Source organism: Onychostoma macrolepis, chromosome 21, assembly GCF_012432095.1.
Source record: "Onychostoma macrolepis isolate SWU-2019 chromosome 21, ASM1243209v1, whole genome shotgun sequence".
NCBI classification, from domain to species: Eukaryota; Metazoa; Chordata; class Actinopteri; order Cypriniformes; family Cyprinidae; genus Onychostoma; species Onychostoma macrolepis.
Window position 1 is genome coordinate 24240424 of NC_081175.1, and position 26080 is coordinate 24266503.

At 33.4% G+C, this 26080-nt stretch overlaps 1 protein-coding gene across 2 annotated transcripts; it reads right to left on the reverse strand.

Moving 5' to 3' along the window:
- Window positions 1–11: 11 nt before the first annotated feature.
- Window positions 12–25730, reverse strand: nr6a1b (nuclear receptor subfamily 6, group A, member 1b). Of its 2 annotated transcripts, none has more exons than XM_058757164.1 (10): window positions 25550–25730; window positions 18913–18948; window positions 9029–9256; window positions 7563–7618; window positions 6043–6203; window positions 4454–4546; window positions 2953–3207; window positions 2734–2855; window positions 2501–2653; window positions 12–1715 (listed from the first exon to the last, which is right to left on the reverse strand). In XM_058757164.1, exons 1-10 carry the CDS (start codon window positions 25611–25613, stop codon window positions 1600–1602), a joined length of 1284 nt encoding a protein of 427 aa, XP_058613147.1. In that variant the 5' UTR covers window positions 25614–25730; the 3' UTR covers window positions 12–1599. The 2 variants fall into 2 exon arrangements, with proteins under 2 accessions (XP_058613147.1, XP_058613146.1); XM_058757163.1 differs by having other exon boundaries at window positions 13–1715; window positions 4454–4660.
- Window positions 25731–26080: the final 350 nt, after the last annotated feature.

Below are 26080 nucleotides of genomic sequence, written 5' to 3' on the forward strand. Positions count from 1 at the left end.
GTGTTTTGCTTTTTATTATGATATAACAGTGGAGAGCAGACATGAAGAAAAGTAAGAGCAGGATCGGGAACGGTCCTCGAGGCAGGATTTGAACTCGGGACACCCGTAACATAACAGCACTATATGTTGGCCCACTTGCCTGCTAGGTTATAGGAACTTACAAATCACAACATTATTAACTTGAATTAACCTGCCACCCTCCCGACAAGTGAAATTTGTCAATGTTTAGCACATAGATGGCTTTAAACTGAATACATATTTACTAAAAACAGTCATAAAGCATGCTACTTTAGATCTGCAAGGCCACAGAACCAGGAAAACGCAAGAACCAAACAGAGACACGGTGTTGCTTTATCATCACAGAGACATGTTTATCAGACCTTTTTATGAAACGAAAATAAGTACAATGTAATTTTAAATGCTGTAAACATTCAAATGCAGAGAAGAAAAATACCATGCTAAACAGATGAACAATGAATATCAACAGAAAGACAAACAGCTGAGCGACACAGTCTGCTTGCCGCCCGGTCTTTATGTCATCAACTACACAGGCACTTCAAGGCCTCAGATGGTAACAAAACAGAGAGAATCATGGCGTGCACAAAGAAAATGATTACCCCCCTTCTTCAGAGCGACCCTCGCATGCTATCCGCAAGCGCGCCGCTATATTCTACCCTCTCATTGTCTGCGCTGCGGCAACAAAAGATATGTAAACTTTCAAAGAAGGAATGGAAGGTTAAAACCACATGAAATTCTTCCAATGTTTAGTAATATGCGGAATGCTCCATCAAACTCAACCCTCATCAGCTAAAACAGCCTTCTTGAGAAATGGCTCCTCTGGTAACAGTTCAAACACATAATAACATGTTCCAAAACAGGAGTAAAAATGAACAAATCATTAAAAGGAGGAATAACATTTCCTACAACTACGGCAAAATACAAACACATAAACCCTGTTCGAACATTCACACTTCCTTGAAGACACACGTGAAAGGAAATCACACATGTAACATACACACACCTGGGATAAAGAGTGTGCTTATTGCATTTCGTTACCCCGGCGACTGGCTCAAACGTTACCGGAAGTCTCCATCCTGCAAAAATTATGGTCAACAGCACGTATATTGTGGCACGCTCAGCTATGGTACTCAAACTTGTGAGCTGCGGATGATCATTTTGATTATTTAAATCCCTATAGCTCAAATGTAGCTATCATCTCAATAAGAAGCATTGTTTTTTGAATGAAATTCAGCACCTTGGCATCTTCACTATTATATCAGGCATATTTTATCAGTGACATCCTGCAACACAAGGACATTTCATATCATAGCTGGAGGCTGCATAATTCAACAATGGATTGCAGTTTGTTCATTTGAGTATGTTTTCTTTTCATTTTGATCATTAACGCAATGGTCAAAGAGTTTTTTTCCTTCAAAAGTCATGTTCCTGAGGTAATCTTTGCAGGCATCTTGAAATCTAATTTGGTAGATCGCTACTTCGAAATCACACACAAATCTGTCAAGAGTTTTACATTCAACTTTGTCATGTAATAAATACATTGGGGGGTGGGGAATAAAAACAGCTAGTTGGAGGCGTGGCTTATGTCTTGGAGGTGGAGCTGCTGGCTAGCCAGGGGTTTTGATTGGTTGTGCAGGAGTACAATACCGCCTTAAACAGCAGAGGGAGCTGCTCCAGTGGAATGGCTATCATCTTGCCTGTAACCAATAATGACGTCATTAGCAGAGGTACATTTTGATTGGCTAACTGCTGCAAAATCAAACAGCATCATGAAATAGATGCGCAACGAGATTTTAAAAGAAAATAATGCACCTCTATGAAATACTTCACACCAAGTCTGAAATACTGTGCTGCAATGAAACTAATTTGAGGCTAAAATGTTTTTGAACTGTTTTTAGGTTTTCCACTAAATGCTGGAAATAAGCAGTGGACATCTTCATTTGAGTGCCAGCGAGAGTCAAAAAGATTTGGAACAAATTTTGTAATATTTTTAATGTTTTTGAAAAAAGTCTCATAAGCTCACAAAGGTTGCATTTATTGGAGCAGAAATACAGTAAAAACAGTAATATAGTGGAATATTTTTGAAGTTTAAAATAATAGTTTTCTATTTGAATATATTTTAAAATGTAATTTATTTCTGTGATGCAAAGCTGAGAAGAAAGACAGAAGAAAATATTTCTTCTTATTATAAATGTTGAAAACATTTATGCTACTAAACCTTTTTTTTTTTTTTTTGGTGGAAACCATGATGTATTTGTTTCAGGATTTGTTCATGAATAAAACATTGAAAAGAAAAGCATTTATTTTAAATACTGTAGAAATCTTTTGTGACAAACGTCTTTACTCTTTACTGTCACTTTTGATCAATTGAATGCATCCTTGCTGAATAAAAGTATTAATTTCCAATTATATACTACTCTATTTATCATTTCTTTAAAAAATTATACAGATACACACACTACTTAAATATACAGATACACACCTGAAGTGTGGCGTATCTCAGAAAGGCAGGTGATGATTTCAGAGAAGCGTTTGGGTCGGCGAGGGTGGAGTCGTTCTGTCAGGTCACGACACACGGACCAGTAACGTTCACTTAACTGTTCCAGCGTGGAGGTGTTGCACAAACCTGCCATATCTGCAACACACACACACACAAATTACACACATCTGCTATGGCCACAAAGATCTCAAAGTTAGTGTATGTGTGTGTATTACCTTGATTGAGCAGGGTGATGGTCTTTAAGCAGCTGTACTCCTCATTGCTGACATTTAGTTGATGAAACTTACGAAAGAGAAAATTTAAACTCTCCATGACCTCCATACCATCCTCACCAAACCTGCAAACACACATGTATACATTCGTAAACATTTTGGACCAATGAGATATCAAGGTGGGCGGAGTTACTGTGCACAACTGGTCATTATCGTTCATACCCCTGTAGTGTCAGACTGGACGGTGTGTACTGGTGTGTGATGTTGGCCAGTTCTCCCAGTATCTGTCCGCTGTGCACCGTGAGTGAAGAGAGCAGGATGAGCTGATGCCAGGAAGCCCCCAGTAAACGAGTGCAGTCTTTGATGGACAGATCGCTGTAGAATGGTAAACGCTTCAGCCAGACTATCTGTCTGAATAACAGCTCATCAGCTATACGACAGAGCAGAGCCAACAGCTCCGACTGACTCACGTTATACCTGAACAAATGACAGAGAGAGAGAACCTTCGAATTAAACAGGCTGGTTTGACACAGTAAAGAGCAATGGAAATCCTCCTTTACGAATATGTTTAGGGATGAGTAATATAGCAGTGTTAAAGATAAACAAATATAATTATATTATAAAATATCACAGAGGTTTATAAAATTAAAATGTGAGCAGCAAATCACTGAAGATTGGAGTAATGGCTGAGGAAAATTCAGCTTTACATCACAGGAATACAATGCATTATAAAATATAGTTTATTAGCAAACAGTTATTTTAAATTGTACTAATATTTCCAACATTACTGTTTTTTTCGATTAAACAAATGTAGCCGTGATAAGTATAAATTACTTTTTTTCAACAGCATTAAATGTCTTACTAATATATATATATATACACACACACACACACTACTTTTTAGCAGTATTGTACATATTTTTGCTAAAATATTTTTAAAGATAAAAAGCCATCCAGGAGCTTCTGGGAATATTTTTGAATGATGATGCAAGCAAATCACACAATGCATTTGTGTTTCGAACAATTAATTAAAACACGATTCATTGAAATAAATAAAACCTACCAAGCATTAAAATAAATGATTCTATTAACCCTTAAATAGCAAGTAAATACATCAGAAAAATGTATGTATTGCTATTTTCCAACACATTAGGCAACCAATGTGTTTCCAATATTCAAAATATTGCATTTATTTTCAATTTCACTCTTCATATCATCCATTAGTAGCAGTAGTTATTTCTTTTTATAGCCTTAGATGCAGACATGGCAATTTTCATGGCAAAAACTAAATAATGACCAAGCAAACCCAAAACAAATTTAAATTAACATATGATACAAATTCTAAAATCTTTTCTGGTAAACTCTTACTAAAGAAGTCATATCACCCATTACAAAAAAAAAAAAAAAAAAAATACAAAAAATATATCAGCATTTAGCTCAAGGTCAGCTGCGTTTTCACGACAAGCTCCCACGTCACATTTACATAAAAATGGTGCCAGAGTTTTTCAGGTCTGGACCATTAAACTTACAACTAACACAGACTTTTGGAGACTTGATGGACAAGTAAGTGTGTAAATCCCCACAATATTGCTTCTTTTAACAAAAAGCATCACAAATGTATTGTAAATATGCAATATATTGTCCTGACTTAAACATGTCCCTTTTGAAAAAGTCAAATGCAATGATAAGTGGTGTTTGATATTTAATTCTGTGTGTGTCTTACCCCTCTTCTATGACCATGGGTGTTGTGAGAGGTGTGAGGTCTTCAGCAGCGAGCAGCTGGGCTGTCAGTGTGTGTGACTGCGTCTTCAGCCTTCTGTCAGTAGAGGGCGGTACAGGATATTTACACAACAGGAAAGAGTGTGTTAGCTGAGGACTGCTGCACTGATCTCGACAAGACACAGAGTATGTGCTCACATCCACAGAACGGCTGCAGAGAGAACCAGAAAAGGAAATTATACAGCATATATGCCGTATATGGAAAAGCAAAAATCAATATGAAATAGCATTTACAACAGTCCTTTTAGTAGTAGTTTTTCTTAATATTTTGAAGTAGATTTTATTTTTTATTTTATCTTGAATTTTTTATTTTCTTTAAGTTTAGTAAATTTATTGTGTCTTTTTACAATTTTTTTTTTTTTTTTAAATGTGTCTATATAATATTTATTACGTTTTAAATTAATTTATTAATTTTTGTTTATTTAGTTATTTTAGAACTTCAACTTAAACTAAACAAAAATGGGAAATGTTGCCTTGGCAATTAAATGAAATAAAATAGTTTTAAGTTTTCAATATTTTATTTCAGTTAACCTTTATTTAAAGTAAAATTTTTTTAGTTAACAATATCTTAATAATGATAACATTGACTTAATAATAATAATAACAACATTTACTTGCAACCCATTTCGATTCTCACATATTCCCACAAAGTCACATATTTAAAAGTGCAAAAAATAATCAGATATAAAACATATTTTATCTATGAATTTTATTCATTAGGAACTGAGCAGATAGTGAAAAGTGTCTATTTATGGAAAAGACTGAATAATAAGATGATGTTGGCAAAAAAAGAAAGTCGCTTCATTTTAATTAAAAATTATGAAAACAAACATTTTTTTCTTTGTGAAAGTGAATTAAAATAGAATAAATTTTGACTGTTTCTTTGTTGTTTCGACTGCTAATGTTGTGGTAGAATATGATTTGTTAATAACAAAAATATTACATTTTTATGAAAAAAACAAAACATTTTGTCTTTGGAATAACATGCAAAATATATATATATATAAAAAAATTAATAGCATCAATTTTGAGCATTTCTTTATCTTGTTTCTACTCTTTGCTCACATTTGTTATAGCATGAGGTTCGTTCCACAACACAAATATTACCTTTTTTTGAAAGATGATGAAAAAAAACTAACATTTTTGTCTTTACAATGACATAAACAACAAATAAATTAATAAAATAATATTAATAGCATCAATTTAGAGCATTTCTTTATCTTGTTTCAACTCTCTGCTCACATTTGTTATAGCATGTGGTCGTTCCACAATGAAAGATTATGAAAAAAACAAAAAAAAACATGCACAATAAATCAATTAATTAACGAGTATGCTATGCATAGCATCGATTTTGAGCATTTCTTTATCATGTTCCCACTTTTTGCTCTTGTTTGTAGTATCTGGTTCGTTCCATAACACAAACATCTCCTAATTCAATTTAATCAAAGCCATTTGTCCCTGCACATGAAAAGGACAGGGCGCAGGTCAGCGCATCCGTGTGTAAAGCATTCGAACATCTCGTTCGGGTCACACCTGTTTGACAGCGTGGAGAAAGATAAGGTCTGGCCGCCCTCGGAGATACTGTTGCCAGGTGAACTGCGGTTACTGTAGCCGTGGCTCCACGAATCTGATAGTTCAGCTCCTTCTTTAAACTCCTGGCCAGACATGATTCGTTCGATCTCCTCCAGTGAGATCTATGCAGAGAGAAATGGAGAAAATCAGTGATGAATGCAAGCCATAGACAGCGAGCAGAACGTCAGAGGGAAATAAAGGATGGAGATCGATCATGTACTCATACAGATTTTTTTTTTTGTATATTTTAAGTCCGTCAATAATAGACAAAATCAATAGCAACAGAGGTGTCTAAATAGGGACTCAGCTCCGAACAAACTTTTGCTTATCTTGTGCCCATCCTCAATTGTTATCCGTCGACTGTGTTTTTAAACAGTGCGAGATGTAAACTAATGCCTGAGAGTCAGCGACAATTCTAACAAACATTTCAGTGCATGTAACAAGGACACCAAGACACAAACACACACACTGTGCATCTCAGTCTCATGCTCTACATATTATATGCTATATACATGCTTTTAAGAAAGAGAGAGAAAGGGAGAGAGAGGGAAGGGTTTCTGTTTATATCAAAGAACAATTGATCTCCTCCATTTGTGGCCTTCACAATCTCCCTCAGCTCTCAGAGGAAGCACAAAAATGAGACGCGAGCAATAGTACCCAGCGGCGAGAAGCACTTCAGGTTCCATTCTGCGGGAATGTGCTGAGATTGTGTGGAGAAGAATGAACCATTGAATCAATCCAGTCTATACACTACAGGTTTGGGGTTGGTAGGATTTTGTAAAATGTTCTCTTATGCTCACTGAGGCTGCTTTTATTTGATCAAAAAGACAAATTTATTAAAAAATACAGCAATGTTGTGAATGTTGTGTATACGTTTCTATTTGAATATACCTTAAAATGCAATTTATTCCTGTGATACAAAGCTGAATTTTCAGCATCATTACTCCAGTCTTCAGCGTCACATGATCGTCAGAAATCATTCTAATATGCTGATTTGCTGCTCCAGAAACATTTCTGATTATTATCAATATTGAAAATGGTTGCAACTTAATATTTTTGATGAAACTGAGTTTGAATAGGAAATTAAAAAACAGAATTGATTTGAAATAGAAATCTTTTGTAAGATTAAAAATGTTGTTACTGTCACTTTGTTGTTTTTTATTCAGCAAAATTTCACATTTCAAATTCTGTATCTATATATCTATATAGATATAGATAGAAATAGATATATAGATACACACATGTGAGAAAAGCATATGAGGTTTCACACATAAGGTTAACAAAATCATATTTAGTTTTTCTATATAAGGACATACCATGATTAAAAAAAGACTATTTTAAAGCATAAAAATGAAATATGGACACCCCAAAATAAGGTTTTGTCAGATTTAGCTCACTTCTGGGGACTAATTTGTTCTTAAACAATAGCTACATAAACACACACACACACACACACACACACACACACACAACTGTCTTACCTGTACAGGTCCAATCATTTTATTCCTCCCTCCTGGCATCCCGTCCTCTCTGATTGCTGAAAGAGAGATACAAATGTTACATTTTGAACTGCATACTTCTATACTACAAATACTCTTTCTACAATATTCATTTACTGTGAATAGCGTTTTTTTTGTACTAAAAGCCTGGATGATTTCTTATTATTTACCAAAATGTGCACAATACAAGAGAGCACAGCATAAATATTACATCCAACAATGCAATTCACTCAATATGTCGTTATGCGTTCAATTTGATTAACTGACCGAGATTTTTAACGGCTCTTTCTTGACTGATTTCTCGATGGGATTGGCAATAATATATTTTATATAAAATTGATTAAAAAAACAATTTTTACATGTAATGCATTATACAGTATAAAAGCAGGTTGCTAGTATTGCAAATCAAATATTACCAGAGGGAGGGAAGAGGAAATTGGTGTCTGATAGAGCAATAAAGACCAATAGCTCCCTCTGGTGCAGACCGCAGGCAAGTACATCAACAGTGTTTGCTATATAGGCTAAAGTGTAGAAATTGTAAATTATTGAAATGTTTATGTATATGAGAGAGTTTTGCCCAAAGAAACAGAAAGAGAGGGACATCATGCTGTGGAAGAAATCTGTTATCAGCGTCTTAACCCAGATCTTCTATCTGATTTCTGTGCATTTTTCTTCAGGCATGCCCAATCAAACCCTGATCTATATCTCTTCATTTACATAATAGAAAAATCAGATATCTGCTTCTAATGAAACAGCATCAAAGAGCAGATGAGATGAATTGAGTTAAGAGGTAAATAAATATTAAAAAGTGCCTAATCCTCGAACATTTTGTTTTTGTGTTTACACAGAAGACATGTGCTGCATAATTAGGGTGAAATTGTAATTCTGAATGGATGTGTGCAAAAACGGAGAAAGGAAAAGAAAAATAACACAGGTAAAGTTAAGAAAAAACAAGGCCAAAGAAAAAGATAAAAGGGCGTTTTAGATGATTAATAGCCAAGTTTTGAAGTCTTATAATATCTTTGGAATCAAAAACTTAAACTAAAAATAAATCATGGTTATTTTTGTTTCTTTTAGACAATGATGATGACATTTTCATTTATATCTAAATTATGCTATTTTTTATAATAAATTAGAATTTGAAATTAATATAAGTTATATTACATTATTATAAAATTATATTATTTGACTAATTAATAACATATATTTTAGTTATTAAATGTTTTATTTAATCTCATTTTCATTTGAATAATAAATAATAATAACCTTGATTTAAACAGGTTTGTCACTGCGTTTCTGAAGCACAGGTCCGTATGTTAACATGGCCATATGTAAACATGCTGGATTTATTCGGGACCAAATCTGCTGGTTTGAATTATCATCACCTGTCTGTGTGTGTGTGTGTGTGTGTGTGTGTGTGTGTGTGTGTGGCGCCGTGTTTCGCTCACCCTTGCGGTTCATTCCCATCTGAAGGCATTTCTGCAGTCTGCAGTACTGACAGCGGTTGCGTTGCTTGCGGGACATCTGGCAGTTCTTGTCTCTGTTGCAGCGGTAGATGCGCTTGTTGCAGATACTGCGTTTGAAGAAGCCCTTACAGCCCTCACAGGAAATGATGCCATAGTGCAGCCCGGACGCCCGGTCACCGCAGATCAGACACCAGCGCTCACCGCCATCCTCTACAGAGAAAGACAGAAAAATGTCATTTAAGAACATGCAAATTAAAGAGTGAGGCCTCATTTTGCCTACTGAAGTTTACATTTCTTAAGTATTGGGGACAAATTATCAGTAAAGTCCATAGTAATTCGAATCAGCTTTGAATAAAATCAATAAAAATCAATGGTATGTCTTCATTTAGATAGGTAAATGTCCAGTGTGAGGTTTTGCCGACCTTTGGTGAGCAAAACATGAATAATCTACTAAATATTAATAATACCTTAATTATAATCTAAAAATGTAATTAATGACAGAAAGAAATACATGAATGTTAATTTTATAAAATAAAATACAATCTAAAAATGTAATAAAATTAAATCAAATAAAATAGTATAAAGTAAAAAATACATGAATGTTATTTATACATTATTATAAATGAAATAAAATTTCAAGAAAATCTAAAAACATAAAAAATAAAATATGTGACAGTAATACAATGTATTTAATGTTATTTTAATGCATTATTAAAATAAAATAGTTATATTAAATAAATTAAAAAAATTTAAATAAAATAAAAATATAAAATATATAAAAGAAAATGAAAAGTACATTAAAATACGTTATTTCATGATATTGTAATACTTTAAAAAAAATCAAATGAAATTTAAAAGAAAATAAAACGTAAAAATTAATACAAATATTAAAATATATTAAAGTAATACCATATGCTATTTTAATATTATTAAAATAAAATAAAATTATATTTAAGATATGAGAAAATGTCAAATAAAGTAGTAAAATTTATTATTTTAATATTTTAATACATTAATTAAATAAATATATTAATAAATTCTAAAATAAATATCACAAATAATAAATCTTACAATATTTTAATACAATGAAAAGATAAATAGGTTTAGATTTTTTCTGATATACATATCAGTTATTAAAAAAAAAAAAAAAAAAAAAACTAAGCACTAAGTATCAGTCAATGGGATATAAATATATGCACAAATGTAACCTGACAAAATAAATAACCTTTTCGGTTAATATTAAGAACAGAAAGACAATAATGATGCGCACAGCTACATCTGTGATGTCTGATAGTGGGTTAATCTGAGTTTACTGAGCTGCTGAAATCATTCTAATCACAAACTTATAAAGTTAAATAGAGTTCTAAAAGTTCTTATCTAAATCTCAGCGCAACAGACAGCAGGATTACGCTAATACAGTGACATACGCGAACGCCAGGAATCTTCTGCAGTCTCACTGTGCGTTTGAGATGACTTACAGCATCATGCGGTGTGACCCAGATTTCACTACAAACCAAAGAGACACGGAGCTGGCAGGAAGGGGGATGGGAAACATAGAAACAGAGACGATTGAACGCAATCTATATTTAAACAATATTACATGGCCTCACAGTTGAACTGATATTCAAACAAACAGTAGTCAAAATTTCCAGTAATATGTACATTACATCACGCACAAGGACTTTGCAATGATTCTCTAAATTAATTCACGATAACCATAAATTAACCCAAATGAACTGATTCACAGAAATGAATCGGCTAATCTTGACAGATATGTTGGTTTATCAGAAGTGCTGCTGAACTGTAGGGGGAGCAGGTGAGTGTCGGGGTCACAGAAAGGTCTTCTAAAAGCCTGAGTGTCGTAAACGGTACGGAAAGCACTCAACCTAACCCTGAACTCTAGAGCCATTTTACAACCCTCGAGAAGGCTGTGTGTTGTAAGGGCACAGTATTGTGTGGATTGGGTCAAACACAGGTCAAACTTTATAGCAAATGGGAACTATTGAACACACATTTTTAAAATTGAACAGGGTGACATACATGAAAACACACACACATCAACTCTCTCTCACTCCATCTAATGCAGCCAATGTCCAAATAAAAGCAATAATTGGATTTAAAAATCACCCACAGGCTAAAAAACTGGCATCATCATCATCATGCCACAAAACATCTCATCACATTCTGACAGACAGAATGAGGAAGAAACAGACCACTCTTTAAAAAGTGGTGGGTCGCAAGTTCGCAAGCCAGAAATTGGTCAGAGGTCTCTTCAGATTCAGACAGACAGCAGGGTGAACAAAACAATTGTAAATGCAAATAATGAAATTAAATTAGCCATTTAATTGTTCAAAGTTTGCACACTAAAAATCAGTATATAGTATACAAATTTCAATCACTTTTATTTTTCAGACAAATTTATGGACCAGCTGTTGAACCAATGCAGTTCATGGTCATCCTTAATTGTTTTTAATTAAAATTAAATTAAATAATTTAAAAATAAACAGGGTTAGAATTCTGACACACATATCAGCATCAGCTATTAAAAAATATTTGTTGAACAGTCAAATATATGCACATATTTAAACTTGGGGGGAAAAAAAGTTCAATGTAAATAAAATGAAATTAACCTTACAATTCTGCATAGTCAAAGTAAAATCAGTATTTGCTATGCAAATTTAAATCAATTTTGTTTCAGTGTTATTTTAATTTTGCATGCAGTTGGACCCATGAAAAAAAAAAAAAACCTACAGTAAATTAAAACCTTTATTCAGCAAGGATGCATTAAATTGATCAAAAGTGTCAGTAAAGACATTTATAATGTTACAAAATATTTCCATTTCAAATAAATGCTGTTCTTTTAAACATTCTATTCATCGAAGAATCCTGAAAAAAATAATGTACGCAAAAATGTGAATCAGCGCAACAGTTTACATTACATTAATAATAATAAAAATGTTACTTAAACACAAATCAGCATATTAGAATGATTTCTGAAGGATCTGTGACACTGAAGACTGGAGTAATGATGCTGAAAATTCAGCTTTACATCATAGCAATAAATTATATATTAAAGTGTATTCAAATAGAAAACAGCGATTTTAAATTGTAATAATATTACAGTTTTTAATGTTGTTGTTTTTTTTTTATTTAAAAAAAAAAACAAAGCATCAGAGTACATGTGCTCAGCATTTATGAGATCATGCACCAACAAAGTAGTGTACGACTATTTAAAATGTCAAAAATCATTGCATCATGCATAATGTTTCACGTACAGTTTAAACAAAGCATGCACACATAATGCATATAGAATTGAGTAAGCTACTCCTCCTCTCTGAACAGGCCTGTGATTCTGCTGATCAGAAGAAATAGTCATTTCACAGTCAGCGTGTAATGATGATGCCGGCCCATCTAGTTCACTTCACAGCACCAGAGGAAACAGCAGGAGCAACATATCCCTTGATTTCCCTGCATCCCTCTGTCATTCTCACTCCACGTCTCTCTATCCCCCGTTCATGCTGTTCTAGATCTGTCAGTGTGCATTACCGCCTCCTACATTCAGAAGCAATGGAATTCACAAACCTTCTGTGTCTTCTTACTATCTTTCGAGCTGGTTTATATCACTCACATATTACCAAACTTCTGAAAATAGGAAGTAATGGCTTTAGATGAAATTGTTAATAATAAAATGACCAGAACATCATTATTTTAACCTCAGCCATCAAGTATCTGAAGACTGGAATATATGAAGATGATGATGTGGAGGGTTAAAACATTCAAGTATTATTCGCATTGGTTTCTACTAGCAACTGGCTGGAACTATCTGGTTGACTAAATAACAACTAAACCATTGCACATGCTAAACTTATAGTGATACTAGTGATGAACTTATCTCAGCTAAATCACCACCGACATTGAATTGAGTATATTTACACTTTTAAAAAGAAGTGTGCTTAATTGTTTTGAATGTGCACTTGCAGTAATACAATAATTAAATAAAAGGCCACTTAAGTGAAGTTAGGTGTACTTAAGCAAACACACTTCCATGACTATGTTTTAACACACTTAAGTACACTTTTAAAAAGTGCACTTTAAGTGTCAAATTACGTTTTACTTAAAAGTACATTTTAAAACATTGTTTTTGTCATTTTTGTTGTGCTTTAAGGTACACTTATTTTGATGTGCAGACTAAACTACGTACATGAAATTAAAGCACATGCAAATTTTAGAAAATAATTGATACTGCTGTTAATTACTAAGTTTACTAATTAATTACTAAAATTAATTATTTTATTTTAATTTCAACTGTAGTGCCATTTGACATTAGATTTAAATAATATTAATTATATAGTTAAAGTTTTAAATTGCAACTTCATAAATACATGACATACAAGTTTTAATAGAAATTGCAGTAAAGTATATTTTCATTTACCATAAATGCTTGTCAGTATAATCGGCAGTACACTTTAACCATATTTCAAAGACAATATTTTTCAATTGTAAAATTATATTTAAGGATGTGCTTAAGTCCTTAAGTGGGTTAAAAAAGAAAATAACAGCATTTAATATAAATATAATATAAATATATATTTCATATAAAATGAAATATAAAAAAAACTATTATACATTTTATACATACTATCATAGGCCTGCATTTTTAAATTGTAAATAGCATGCAATTATGTGTCTGTAAATATAACATTAACCATAAATATAACATTAACAATGTTATCTACTGTTTGGTTATACCAACATTCTACAAAATATCTTATTTTATGTCTAACAGAAGAAAGAAACTCATACAGGTTTGGACCGACATGACGGTGAATAAATGACAGAATTTTCATTTTTGGGTTTGGGCTTTTCATAACAAGTACTCACAAAGTATGTTGAAGTGTACTTCTTCACAAGGGTGTTTACACTACACGATAATGTTGCTGTAAATTTCATTTTCACACAGTGTAACCTCTTCCTTCTGATTGTGAGGAATGAAGAACTTAAACCTGCAGAAGAACCCACCTGGTGTGACCTGATCCAGCATCTAGATCATTGGTCTGTGAGCCCCAGTCCTATTTTATTGGGTTTTAGATGTGCCTGGTAACTTCATATGATCCTATGTATGCGCGTTGACCTAGTTAACACATGTTGAGCGAGAGGGTCGCCATAGGTAAAGAGGATTGTGGGAAATGCACCCCTAGGGTGTCCAGAACGATTAGGGGCAAACATTTCCATGCAACAAAACCTCACAAACACACACAAAAATGTTTTGCAGGTATTAGACAGGTATGTTTTTGCTCCCAGCCGAAGGCAGAGCGTATCAAACCGCATGATTTAAGCGTACGGTAGCTGCCCGATGGCGAAGTGTATCCATCTACCACATCTTCTCTATTCGCTTTGATCATTATATCTTTCATCAATTATTCTCAAGAGTCTCCCGCCTCCAACATCTCTCTCTTTCTGTTTGTCTTTTTTTGTCTGTCTCTCTGTCTATGCAAATGAACCCAGCCTAAGCCAATCAGAGAGCTCCGATTCACAGCATCAGGAATCTCAGCCAATCAGAAGCCAGCACTCAATGCACATGGCCAAATTCATAGCTGCACATCATTTGGGTCATATATAGTTCATCTCAAATACAACGAACTCACAATGAGGATGTTAGCTCTGTAGTGACTCATCCAGAATGTGCATGTTTGTTTACCATAGCAGTTTCTTCATGCGAGAGAGACAGAGAAAAAGCAGGCATTTCTCCAGTTATCATTTAACTCTTTAGACGACAAGCAGCTAGTCTTGTTTATCTGATTAGTGTCAACACGACAGGAGAGTCAAGGTAATTATATCAAGGTAAGGGTGTCTTATGCTTTCTCTTCTGATGTATTTGTAGCTTTCTCCATCTCTCTCTGTAAGTTCAGTCGCTCTTTTGTCTGATTCAGTTGGTTCAGCTTAATGCATTGTGACACTGACCCAGTTCTACTAAATACATTTTTCATATGCAAATGACTGCAATGCTAATTCAAATCAAATCATTTTATTACAATAAATCAGTGTCTGTACAGTATCAAGAACTATAATGTCATGTAATATAATTATGGCACCTTATTATATATCATGGTACTGAATGATTATCATATCCATGTTTCATGGTATGCAAACTATATATACATGAAAACATAAAAAAAAAAAACAACAACAACAACTATGTAATTGCACAGTATTTTGATATATAGCATGGTACTGGGGTGGGCGATATGGCAAAAATATCATATCACAATTTTTTTTTTGAAATTTCACGATTTTAAATCACAATTCTTTGTCATGTTGGTTTTACTATTTTGTCTGAGTGCAGCCAAAGTAATTTCCCTATTATAAAGACAAAGCCTTTCAAGGTAACAACATATATAAAAGAATGGTGGATACTTAGGCCAAAGTGGACGAAGATACAAATCTTTGTAATTATTTTATCTTTGTTATTAAAAATAAGAACAAAGATACACATTACAAATACACATAATATACAAATAAAACAAACAGTGCTTTATTTGCAGGTACAATAGGTATATTTAGCAAGAGCATTCAAGAAACTGAATGAACAAATATAAAAATAAAACACTATATTGATTGATTCCTATTAAAGCAGCTGTATTATTATTTTTTCTGTCAAGAGTAGAGAGTTATTTTTTTCTCTTTGTGTTGTATTTTGTTTTAACATTAAAGAATACAAATTATGTCATCTGTCTGTCGATTCTGTCATAGTGTTTTATATTTATACCATCATTTACTCACTCATAATTAGTTTTAAACCTGAATGAGCTTCTTTCTTCTGCTGAAAATAAATGCTACTTTGAAGAATGTGGGTAACCAAACAGTTGCTGGTCCACAGTGACTTCCACTATTTTTTTTTTTCTTCTATCAAATTCAATGTGGACCAGCAACTGTTTGATTACCCACATTCTTCAAAATATCTTCTTTTGTGTTCAGCACAAGAAAGAAATTAATACAGCTTTGGGACAACATGTGAGTGAGTAAATAATGACAGAAATTACATTTTAGGGTGAACTATCCCTTTAATGACAGTCGGCAGCATGTTTAGTACTGTCCCTTTAAGACCTGCACGCATCTAACATACAGGCAGGCATCCATTTGTCTGAACTGTTTACCTTCATTTTAGACATAACCAACTGAGTCCATACATAAACCTTGTGTGTTTACAAGGTTACAAGCAATAGTACTGAATGGTTATCATGCACCGTGGTATTTAAAGGGTAGCCTACTCCAAAGAATATCATGGTACATATTAAAAAACGGTAATAACAGAGAATTTTAATAAATACTATAGTCATGTACCAAGTTATTTCAAAGAATATTATTTATTTTAAAGAATATGGTACAGAACCAAATAACATACTAAAACTATAGTACTTTAATATTTACCATGCTACTCAATGATTTTCATATCAATTTACCATAGTATTTAAAGGGTACTCGATAGAATATCATGGTACACGTGAAAAAAGGTTATATACAGGTTTGTTATATACACTGGTATGTAATGATTACTACACTCACGTACCAAGGTATTTATAATTATTTTGAAGAATAATTTAAAAAAAATGTATTTTTTGGTAGGTTAGTGTGCATTAGATGATTCTCAAGCAAAAAAAAAAAAAAAGTATATAACTATTTTGTATTTCTTACAAATGAAATAAAACCATATTGTTTTCAGTCTCTCTCAAGCTAACAAAAATCAGAGAGCTTATGATGTACGACTAATTTTTAATTCAAATGAATACCACTAAAGCACATCATACAATAGCAGATGATTACAACTACAATAATAATTATATGCTAAAAAAAAAAATCAGCATATAATTACACAATCTCCCAGTGCGATCTAACACAGCCGGATACGTGTTTAATCAAATAGCAAGATACAGCATATTTAACACTGAGTTTGGGACATGCAAAGACACACCTGGTGCATTCTGGGAACATTCAACGCTGTCGGTGAGTTTGGATGCATAAGAAACCATCGACCGTTGGCTGTGCCCTGAAATTACCATATACTACACGTCAACTCTCTCCCAGCAAACCGACTGCACTTTCCTCATTATTACGGCTGCGATATACATTCATTGATGTCGTTGGGTTTAACATGTGAGCGACTCACTGACCAATGAGTGCAAACTGCAGTAGGAACACTTCAGACACATTTCAGAGACTACATTTGTGACCTTCAGACCTAAAAAACTACCAACAGAACTATGCAGACAAAATACTGACCTACCGATGTCAAATTAGCTGTGAAAACGGCATAAACCTCTCAAACCTTCACTCAACAAGCACAAGAAGGTGTAAAAGGTGTAAGGTAAGCAATTCTCCACTTTTGGTGTTTATTCAAATGCTCTCTAGGGGTTTAAAAGATATTTAATAATCTGAAATATTATTGATTTAACTGCACTTACAATATTGAGTAAAAACTAAATGTTTTGGAAACACTCTGTATGTATAAAAACGCTATATAAATAAATGTTACTTAGTTAGAATAGTTGATCCAAGATGTAGATGAATTTGTTTCTTCATCTGAACAGATTTGGAGAAATTTAGCATCACATCACTTGCTCACCAATGGATCCTCTGCAGTGAATGGGTGCCGTCAGAATGAGATTTCAAACAGCTGATAAAAACATCACAATAATCCACAAGTAATCCACATGACTCCGGTACATCAATTACCATCTTGTGAAGTGAAAAGATGCATCATTGCAAGAATACATCATTAAGATATTTTCAAATTCAAACTATTGCTTTCATCTAAAATAAGTCCTCTATTCATAATATTGCTTTCTCTAGTGAAGAGAAATTGGAAGAAAACTTCTCAGGAGAGAAATGTGCACAAATCAAGCAGTTTACAAGCAAAAACTGTTCAAAAATGTTCTAAACAAATATGCCTGTTGGCTTTGATGTGAGAAGATGGACTTTTTCACTGGAGGAAGCTGGAGTGGTGCAGATTACTTGTGATGTTTTTATCAACTGTTTGGACTCTCATTCTGACGGCACCCATTCACTGCAGAGGATCCACTGGTGAGCAAGTGATGCACTAGTAAATTTCTCCAAATCTGTTCTGATGAAGAAACAAACTCATCTAGGGTGGCCTGAGGATGAGTACATTTGTGTGTGAACTATTCCTTTAAGTATTATAGTACTGTAAAATAAAAATAAAAATAACCCAAATCACCAAAATACTTTTAGCCAATCAGATGCCTAGAATCCCTGCTTGTTATACTGTTCCTGTTTGCTGACCTAACTTTGACTCCTCTGCCACAGGGAGTGAAGGTGATGCCACCAGTGTGTGTGTGTGTGTGTGTGTGTGTGTGCGTATCCGCACACTTCTGGAACGCTCTTCCGCTGCTTTATGGCTTAATTGGTTTCTCACATAAATCAAGTGCTTTCTCTAACAATGTTCGACCCTGACTTGTACAGCTTTACAACAGCATGCATGCATGTATCACAGAAGGATTTGTTGGCAACATAAGATCAGAAGCTCCTGAACTTATTCTGACCCCTAAAAGGTGCACTTTCACCGGAGCTTTGGAGAATGAGAGAGAGGGGAAAAAAGAGCTCTGTGACATGCTCTACCGGTGAAGCTGAGTACTGCAGACACATGGATGCTATTTTTCTTACTCCGTCTATATTTGAGTTGTATTCCAGAATGTCACAATAGACTCAAATTCTCAACCCTCTCTTAAAAATATTAATAAAATAAAGAAAAAACCCCACACAATATAATGTTCACTATTCTGCGCAATCTAAAAGTATTTGAGACACAAAGCACAGAAACGAGTGTGCAATTTAGCCAGTAGATTCCTCACCTGTGTCGTCCTGAAGGGAGTTCTCTTCATAAAAACCTGCAGACGAGAGAAAGAGTGAGAGAATGTGAGGAGGGAACAGAATAAGAGAACATTAGGAAGTCAGTAGTTATTCAGCAGAAATTCAAACATTTCTAAAAGACAGAAAAATAAGGATTTATAATTCTACTTTTGGAATCCTTTTCAACAAAAAGTCTCTTAAAATGTTTTCTTCCCACATCTGTTGGGCCCGCATATATACAAACTGTAAAAAGCTGACTCATTTTAGTGAATCGTTTTGTTCAGACTGTTCCTGTAATTAAATTAATTCTGAATCAAAGTGATTCACCAATTTATTTTATTACATTTTTTTCAGATAATGTATGCGTCTTTTTTTACAAGTGAAATCATTAGCTAAATGCTGGTCGTAACTGTTCATGATTTACAAAAATTTCTGTTTATTTGTGTTTTTTTTATTATTATTTATAGATCATTATAATATATATTAATAATTTGAATTGGATTTTATTCTTATATGTTCAGTATTCATTTATAGTTAAAGTTTTAGTAATTTTGTTATCATTTTTATTAGCCTTTGCTTTTTAAAATTATTTACGTTTTACATTTATTTACGTTTTAGTAATTTTAGTAGTTCAACAAACTTATATACTTAAGTTTTTATATATGTGACCGTGGACCACAAAACCAGTCATAAGGGTCAGTTTTTTAAAATTGAGATTAATACATATAATACATCTGAAAGGTGAATAAATAAGCTTTTCATTGATGTACGGTTTGTTATGATAGAACAATATTTGGAGAGATACAACTATTTGAAATCTGGAATCTGAGGGCACAAAAAAAAAAAAAATACTGAGAAAATCACCTTTAAAGTTGTTCAAATGAAGTTCTTAGCAATGCATATTACTAATAAAAAAAATAAGTTTTGATATATTTACAGGAAATTTACAAAATATCTTCATGGGACATCTTTACTTAATATCCTAATAATTTTTGGTATAAAAGAATTTTGATCCATATTGTTGGCTATTGCTACAAATATACCTGAGACTGGACCACAAAACCAGTTATAAGCGTATATATTTTACTTTATTTCCAATTTATTTTAATTAACACTAAATTAAAATGATTTTTAATTGTTTGGGTTTTAACAAAAACTAGTTTTTTTTTTATTTTACTTCAATTTAATACTACAACTGTCATTGAAGTCCTCATTGATTTGCACCAAATAATTGCTGCTAAATTATTTATGCTTAAATACCTTTATTGTAGTTAACTGCTTTTCTTAATTAAAGCTTCTTTTGAGTGACATAAGGATGAGTAAATATTTTTATTTTTGGGTGAACCATCCCCTCAAATTCCTTCAACAAATATGTTCGCAGGCATTTCAGCCATTATTATCATCTATTTCAAGCTAAAATGAACATTACAATGTTCTTATAACGGACACACTTAAACGTTGCACAGCAGTTCATCAAACCACACAGAACATCAAGAGCACTTTAAAACAAAGCCTCTTCTCTTTCTTAAAACAACACTTTCTCTATCTATCTTCCTCTCATACACACACACACACACACACACCCATCTGCCCAGTCCTCTCACTTCTGTCCCTCAGGACGCGACCTCCGCGACCTCTTCAGAAAGCGCCACGTGTGTGTGTGTATGAGTGTGATCTCTTCAGCTCGCTGACAGCTGCGGATTTTTGATCTGCCACACGCAGGGCTCCACACACACACTCCAGCAATCCATGGCATATGGTGGAGCAGAACACACACGCACTCCACCAACCGCAGGCTCCTTGAAGATAATCTAATATCCGAGATGGCTGTAGGCCATTGGGATTGAGCTACATTAGCGAATACTCGCGTCTGCCTTCTGTGCCACACACATATTCTCACTCCATCCCATTGAACCTCCTCAGACCATTGAAGTATTTCACTTTGGACAATGTTAAAGAGGTTAAAATATCTAAGGTTGGTTCTGCTCAATCTAGTTTGGCTAATACTGCTTTGCATTAGTGGTTCACAAAACTGTTTTTCAGTTATATATACACATACATTGGCTCTAAAAAGGTTTTGAACACTTAAGATGTTTTGACATTTAAATGTTTGAATATAATTGCATTTAATAGCCAAAAAATCAAAACACATGTTGCGCTAAAGTTTGAGAACCAGAATTGATCAATTATAATATAAATATCAGTATATCTATTGTTTTGTAAAATTTTTGTCAAATGTTTTTATTCAAACGAGAAATCAAAATACATTTATAATATATATATTATTATTATTTATTTTTTTTTCAAAATAAATGCTACTTTGTATGGTATTTTCAATCTAAAGCAATGCAATTTTGTGCCTTTACAGTTTGAAAATATTATGTGGTCACTGAAAATATTTATAAAATGACAATTTAGTGATATTAATATAATGATGGCAAACTAATGTTTTCTAATAAATACATATATTGGCATTAAGCTCAATAAATGTATTTTATACAAAATGTAAATAATAATTTAATTATAGTAAATGAAAATGATTTAAAAAATTAAATACATTGATATTAATAACACTAAATGTGTATTTTATATACAATTTAAATGACAGTTTAATAATATCAAATGGAAATGTTTTATAAAAATAAATGTATCGATACTAATATTAATAAATTTACATTTTATATACTGTTTACATGACAATTTAATGATAGCAAATGGAAATGTTTTTATATGACAAATAAATATATTACTATTAATAAATGTGCATTTTATGTACAATTTAAATGTCAATTTAATTATACCAAATGGAAATATAAATATATCAATATGTTTTAGAAATAATGTTAAATATATTGATATGAATATTAATAAACATGTATTTTATACACAATTTAAATGTCAATTTAATAATAGCAAATTCATTTTTTATAAAAATAAATATACTGATATTAATATTAAAAAATGAGTATTTTACCTAAAATGTAAATTACAATTTAATGATGGGAAATTAAATGCTTTATTATTAATATATAAATAAATCAATATTCATATACACATAATTTACATGGACTTTTATGAATCTGTAAATAGGAAATCATTCTGCGCAGATGCAGATTGTCTCAAAACAAAACAAATAAAAAAACAAAACAAATATTGTCTCATTATATCATGATATATCACTCTGCCTATTTACATCATTAATTGGAGTCCACGAGAAGCAATGGAATAAGTTAAAAACAACATAACATGTATTCACATAGGACGAACACACACACAGAGTCACAGGCAGGCATGCATACTCACTCACAGGTATAGGGACATATGCATACAAAAGCACACTCACACATACCAACACCCCACCCCCCGCCTGCAGAAGAGAAGGATGAGGCTGCCCAGATGTCTTCTGTTCCACTTGGCTGATGGAAGGAAAGAGGGATCGGGAGGGGAGCTGTACAGATGTAGTAGTGATATGTAACCTGAATATCCATTTATTTTCCATTTTCCAGAGCTTCATCATTCAGATCCAAGGACATGAGATCCTAGCCGACCTCCCTGAACCTCTGCTCATCACAATGTGTGTGTGTGTGTTTGTGTGTGTGTGCATGTCATCTACACTCTACACAAATTCAGGCCTAAATTTAAGATTTATGTACACTGAAGAATGCAGATTAGGATTTACTCAAAAAAAGATAGGAAACTGCTAGTAATAACACAAATAATTAGAGATACAGCAATTAATACACTGATTCCAATGAGAAATTTTGAAGTAGAAAAACTAAAAGTAGCCTAGTTCCTATTAAAGCGTGCCAATAATTTTTTTAAGAGTGTTTTAATCACATATAAAATGACTTGTTTTAACATAAACAACCTAAAAAAATGTGACATATTTTTCAGCAATAAATGGGTAAAAAACAGGTAAGATTTCTCAGATGTCACAGATTACATGTATTATTTATTATGAACTATTTGCATTTTCTTCAGCTTCTACTATAAATCTAGTTGCTTTACTTACAACAGAATCATATTTAATTTCTGCATGGAAGCATTTTATTGCATGTTGTTTTAGAATTGATTCAAAATGAGATTTGGTTCAAATATAAGAAAATGTTAAGCTGAGATTTAAAGCATCTTTTTTTGTTATGATGTTTGCTATGTTAGCTATAAAAATTAAAGCTAAAAGATGTCGAAAACACAGATCCAACACATTTAAAGGAAAAGTCCAGCCAAAAATGTCATCATTTACTTTTTGGAATTTGGATACTTGGTTTGGAATGACTTCAGATTTCATTTTCCCCTGGACTATCCCTTCAAAATGCAATGCTTTAAAAATGCAGTTTACACAGCAAAATTAAAGGAAAACAAAAACTCTCATGGGGCAGAATGAATCTACCTGTTCAACGTGTCCATCAAGATTTCTATGGCAACAAGAGGGTCAAAACAAGGGGTCATGGAATGGCCAGGGGCAGGGGAGGTTTATGATCCCTGTGAGGGTGGGAGGACAGGAAGTTTATCTTCTATGTGTTTATGATGTGTATTTGTGTATTTGTTTATTTGAGGGGGAAGGGTATACCGACCTTAAAGACCAAATCTCAAATCAAACACGTGCGCACACACACATGTTAGTATTTGTGGTTTACGGGGACTCTCCATAGGCGTAATGGTTTTTATACTGTACAAACTGTATGTGCTATTGCCCTACACCAACCCTACACCTAAACCTACCCCTTACAGGAAACTACAGGCATTTTTAGATTTAAAAAAAAACACCATTTAGTGTGTTTTTTAAGCCTTTTGAATTACAGGGACACCCCCGTAAACCACAAATACCAACCCACACACACACACACACACACGCACACACAAACTCCCTTTCACCTACAGTAATTGTACTATTACTAATGGAGGAATTTTTTTTTTTTACTTGATATTTAAAGTCTAATTTATATAAATAACTACAAATGATTACTTCTCACAGTGAAAATGTATATAAAATGTATTTTGCATATAAAGCACATACACATTGGCATGTCCTTCCTCTCTCGTTTTCCGCTCCGTAAGGTCAGTGAGAGGAGAAAGGTCACTCAGAAGTGAAAGGTCAAGGCTGTTGACTATACAGTTGTATTCTGGTATGTGCAGTGAGCAATCCAGTGTTTCTATAGCAACACTCGTCAGCTGGACTTAAAGTAACTGTTGAATTACTGAGTTTCAGGTTCTGTAAAAATGAAACACGTCATGTTGGGTTTGTATGTGTTTGTGTTGTCCTCAGTTGCTGAATTAATATATGTGCCAAACAGATGTTGGAAACGCAGCTGTAAAATTTGGAAGTCCTGGCAACCGTTGTGTGTGTGCTAAAAACAAGCTGGTCATCTTAGAGAGTATGTGTTTCCTTAATGTACTTCATGTTTTAACATCTAAATTAAGTAATTTTTCTCATATATATATATATATATATATATATATATACATAACTGAATCAACCTGTGACTGACTCGAACAGATTTATATTTTCATGTTGCAAAAAATAAAACTAGGTATAATAGCTCTTCCATCATAAATGTAGTGTAACATTATTCATGAATAATTTACGACAACAATAATCATTCATTCTCTTCAGACAGTAATGGTAAATCATTCTCTTATTACCCGTCCATCTGATACACCTCTATCCAGAGGGTCAAGGCACGAGCCCGCTCTTGTCCACCGGAGCAGAATCTACTGATTCATTAAAAGCGAGGGAGTTTGATACACTTTTTGTGCTAATATCACACTATTTAGCATTTTACTGAGTCACATAAATGATCACATTTGCTGAATCCTGCCAATGCCAATCCTGAATATGGGTAGTTGACGTATCAATGTGTCCTATGGTGTGACTAATATTGAAGATAAACCTCTCTCATGCTATTTGTAACTCTAAGAATGAAGATACATTTTTCTCATGTTATTTCTATGTTAAGTTTTTTTTTTCCTAAATTTTTGCTACATGTCACACCATAGGACACTACTCATATGCAGTGATATCTTTAGATTATAAATTCCAACACAAGGAGGTTTTCACAGTGATGGTATAGAAGTATAATTATATAGAATGGTATAGAATAATAATTATTATTATTCAAAAACTAACGAGTGTAATTAATTAATAAATATATTTTTGTACATATAATTCGGTTTTTTTCTCTCTCTATTGATTTATCTTCACTGATTAAAAATGTTACAGCTGCTTGTTTGTTGTCATCGATGTGTTTTTGTGGCGCTCGAGGGTGATTCGCTCAAGTTCAAAAGTTCATCTTTTACGATTCCTCGCGGACGTGCATATAAAAAACATTCCTCAGCAGCGCTTTAAAAGACCTCACTGTCCCCAAACTCCAGCTCTATACGTCCATTCATCGCATTACACACATTTACTCCATACACGGGTAACAAATTACAAATTGCATTAACATTGCACAAAGTTCCATTGAGAAAGCTCCAAAAGTAGGCTACATTATTTAAAACAAACCTGGGAAGGATAATTTGAGAAACAAGAAAGCAAAACAATACACTTTGCCTGAACTATGCCCTCATGAATAATACAAGATTCAGAACTGTAACTTTCATCTGTGGCTGCATAACTGTGCACGGGAATCAGAAACTCACCGGCGCTCAGTAATTTGTCCCGTTTGGAGAAGTCAAATCCGTTGGGTCGGTTCTCCACCTCCATCCTCCTGTAGATGAACTGAGCGTGTCTCTCCTCGGTCCGCCTGCAGTCTGAGCTCTGACCTCTGCGAGCCCTCTGCTCTCCGCGCGCTCATGTCCAGCGCTCATGTTAGCGTGAAAACACCTTGCTCAGGTCACGTGACGACACGCCCCCGCGACGCCATCTGGGATTTAGAGTTCATCAAGTAGATAGATAGATAGATAGATAGATAGATAGATAGATAGATAGATAGATAGATAGATAGATAGATAGATAGATAGATAGATAGATAGATAGATAGATAGATAGATAGATAGATAGATAGATAGATAGATAGATAGATTTGAACACATTTATCTCTCTCATGTTTAATAATGTATTTATTTAAGCTAATATGTAACATTGAAAACAGATGGTTCATGTTATAAATATGCTATTTTGCTATCATAGTCATCACGAACTCTGCTTTTAGGAATTTTAAACACTAACTA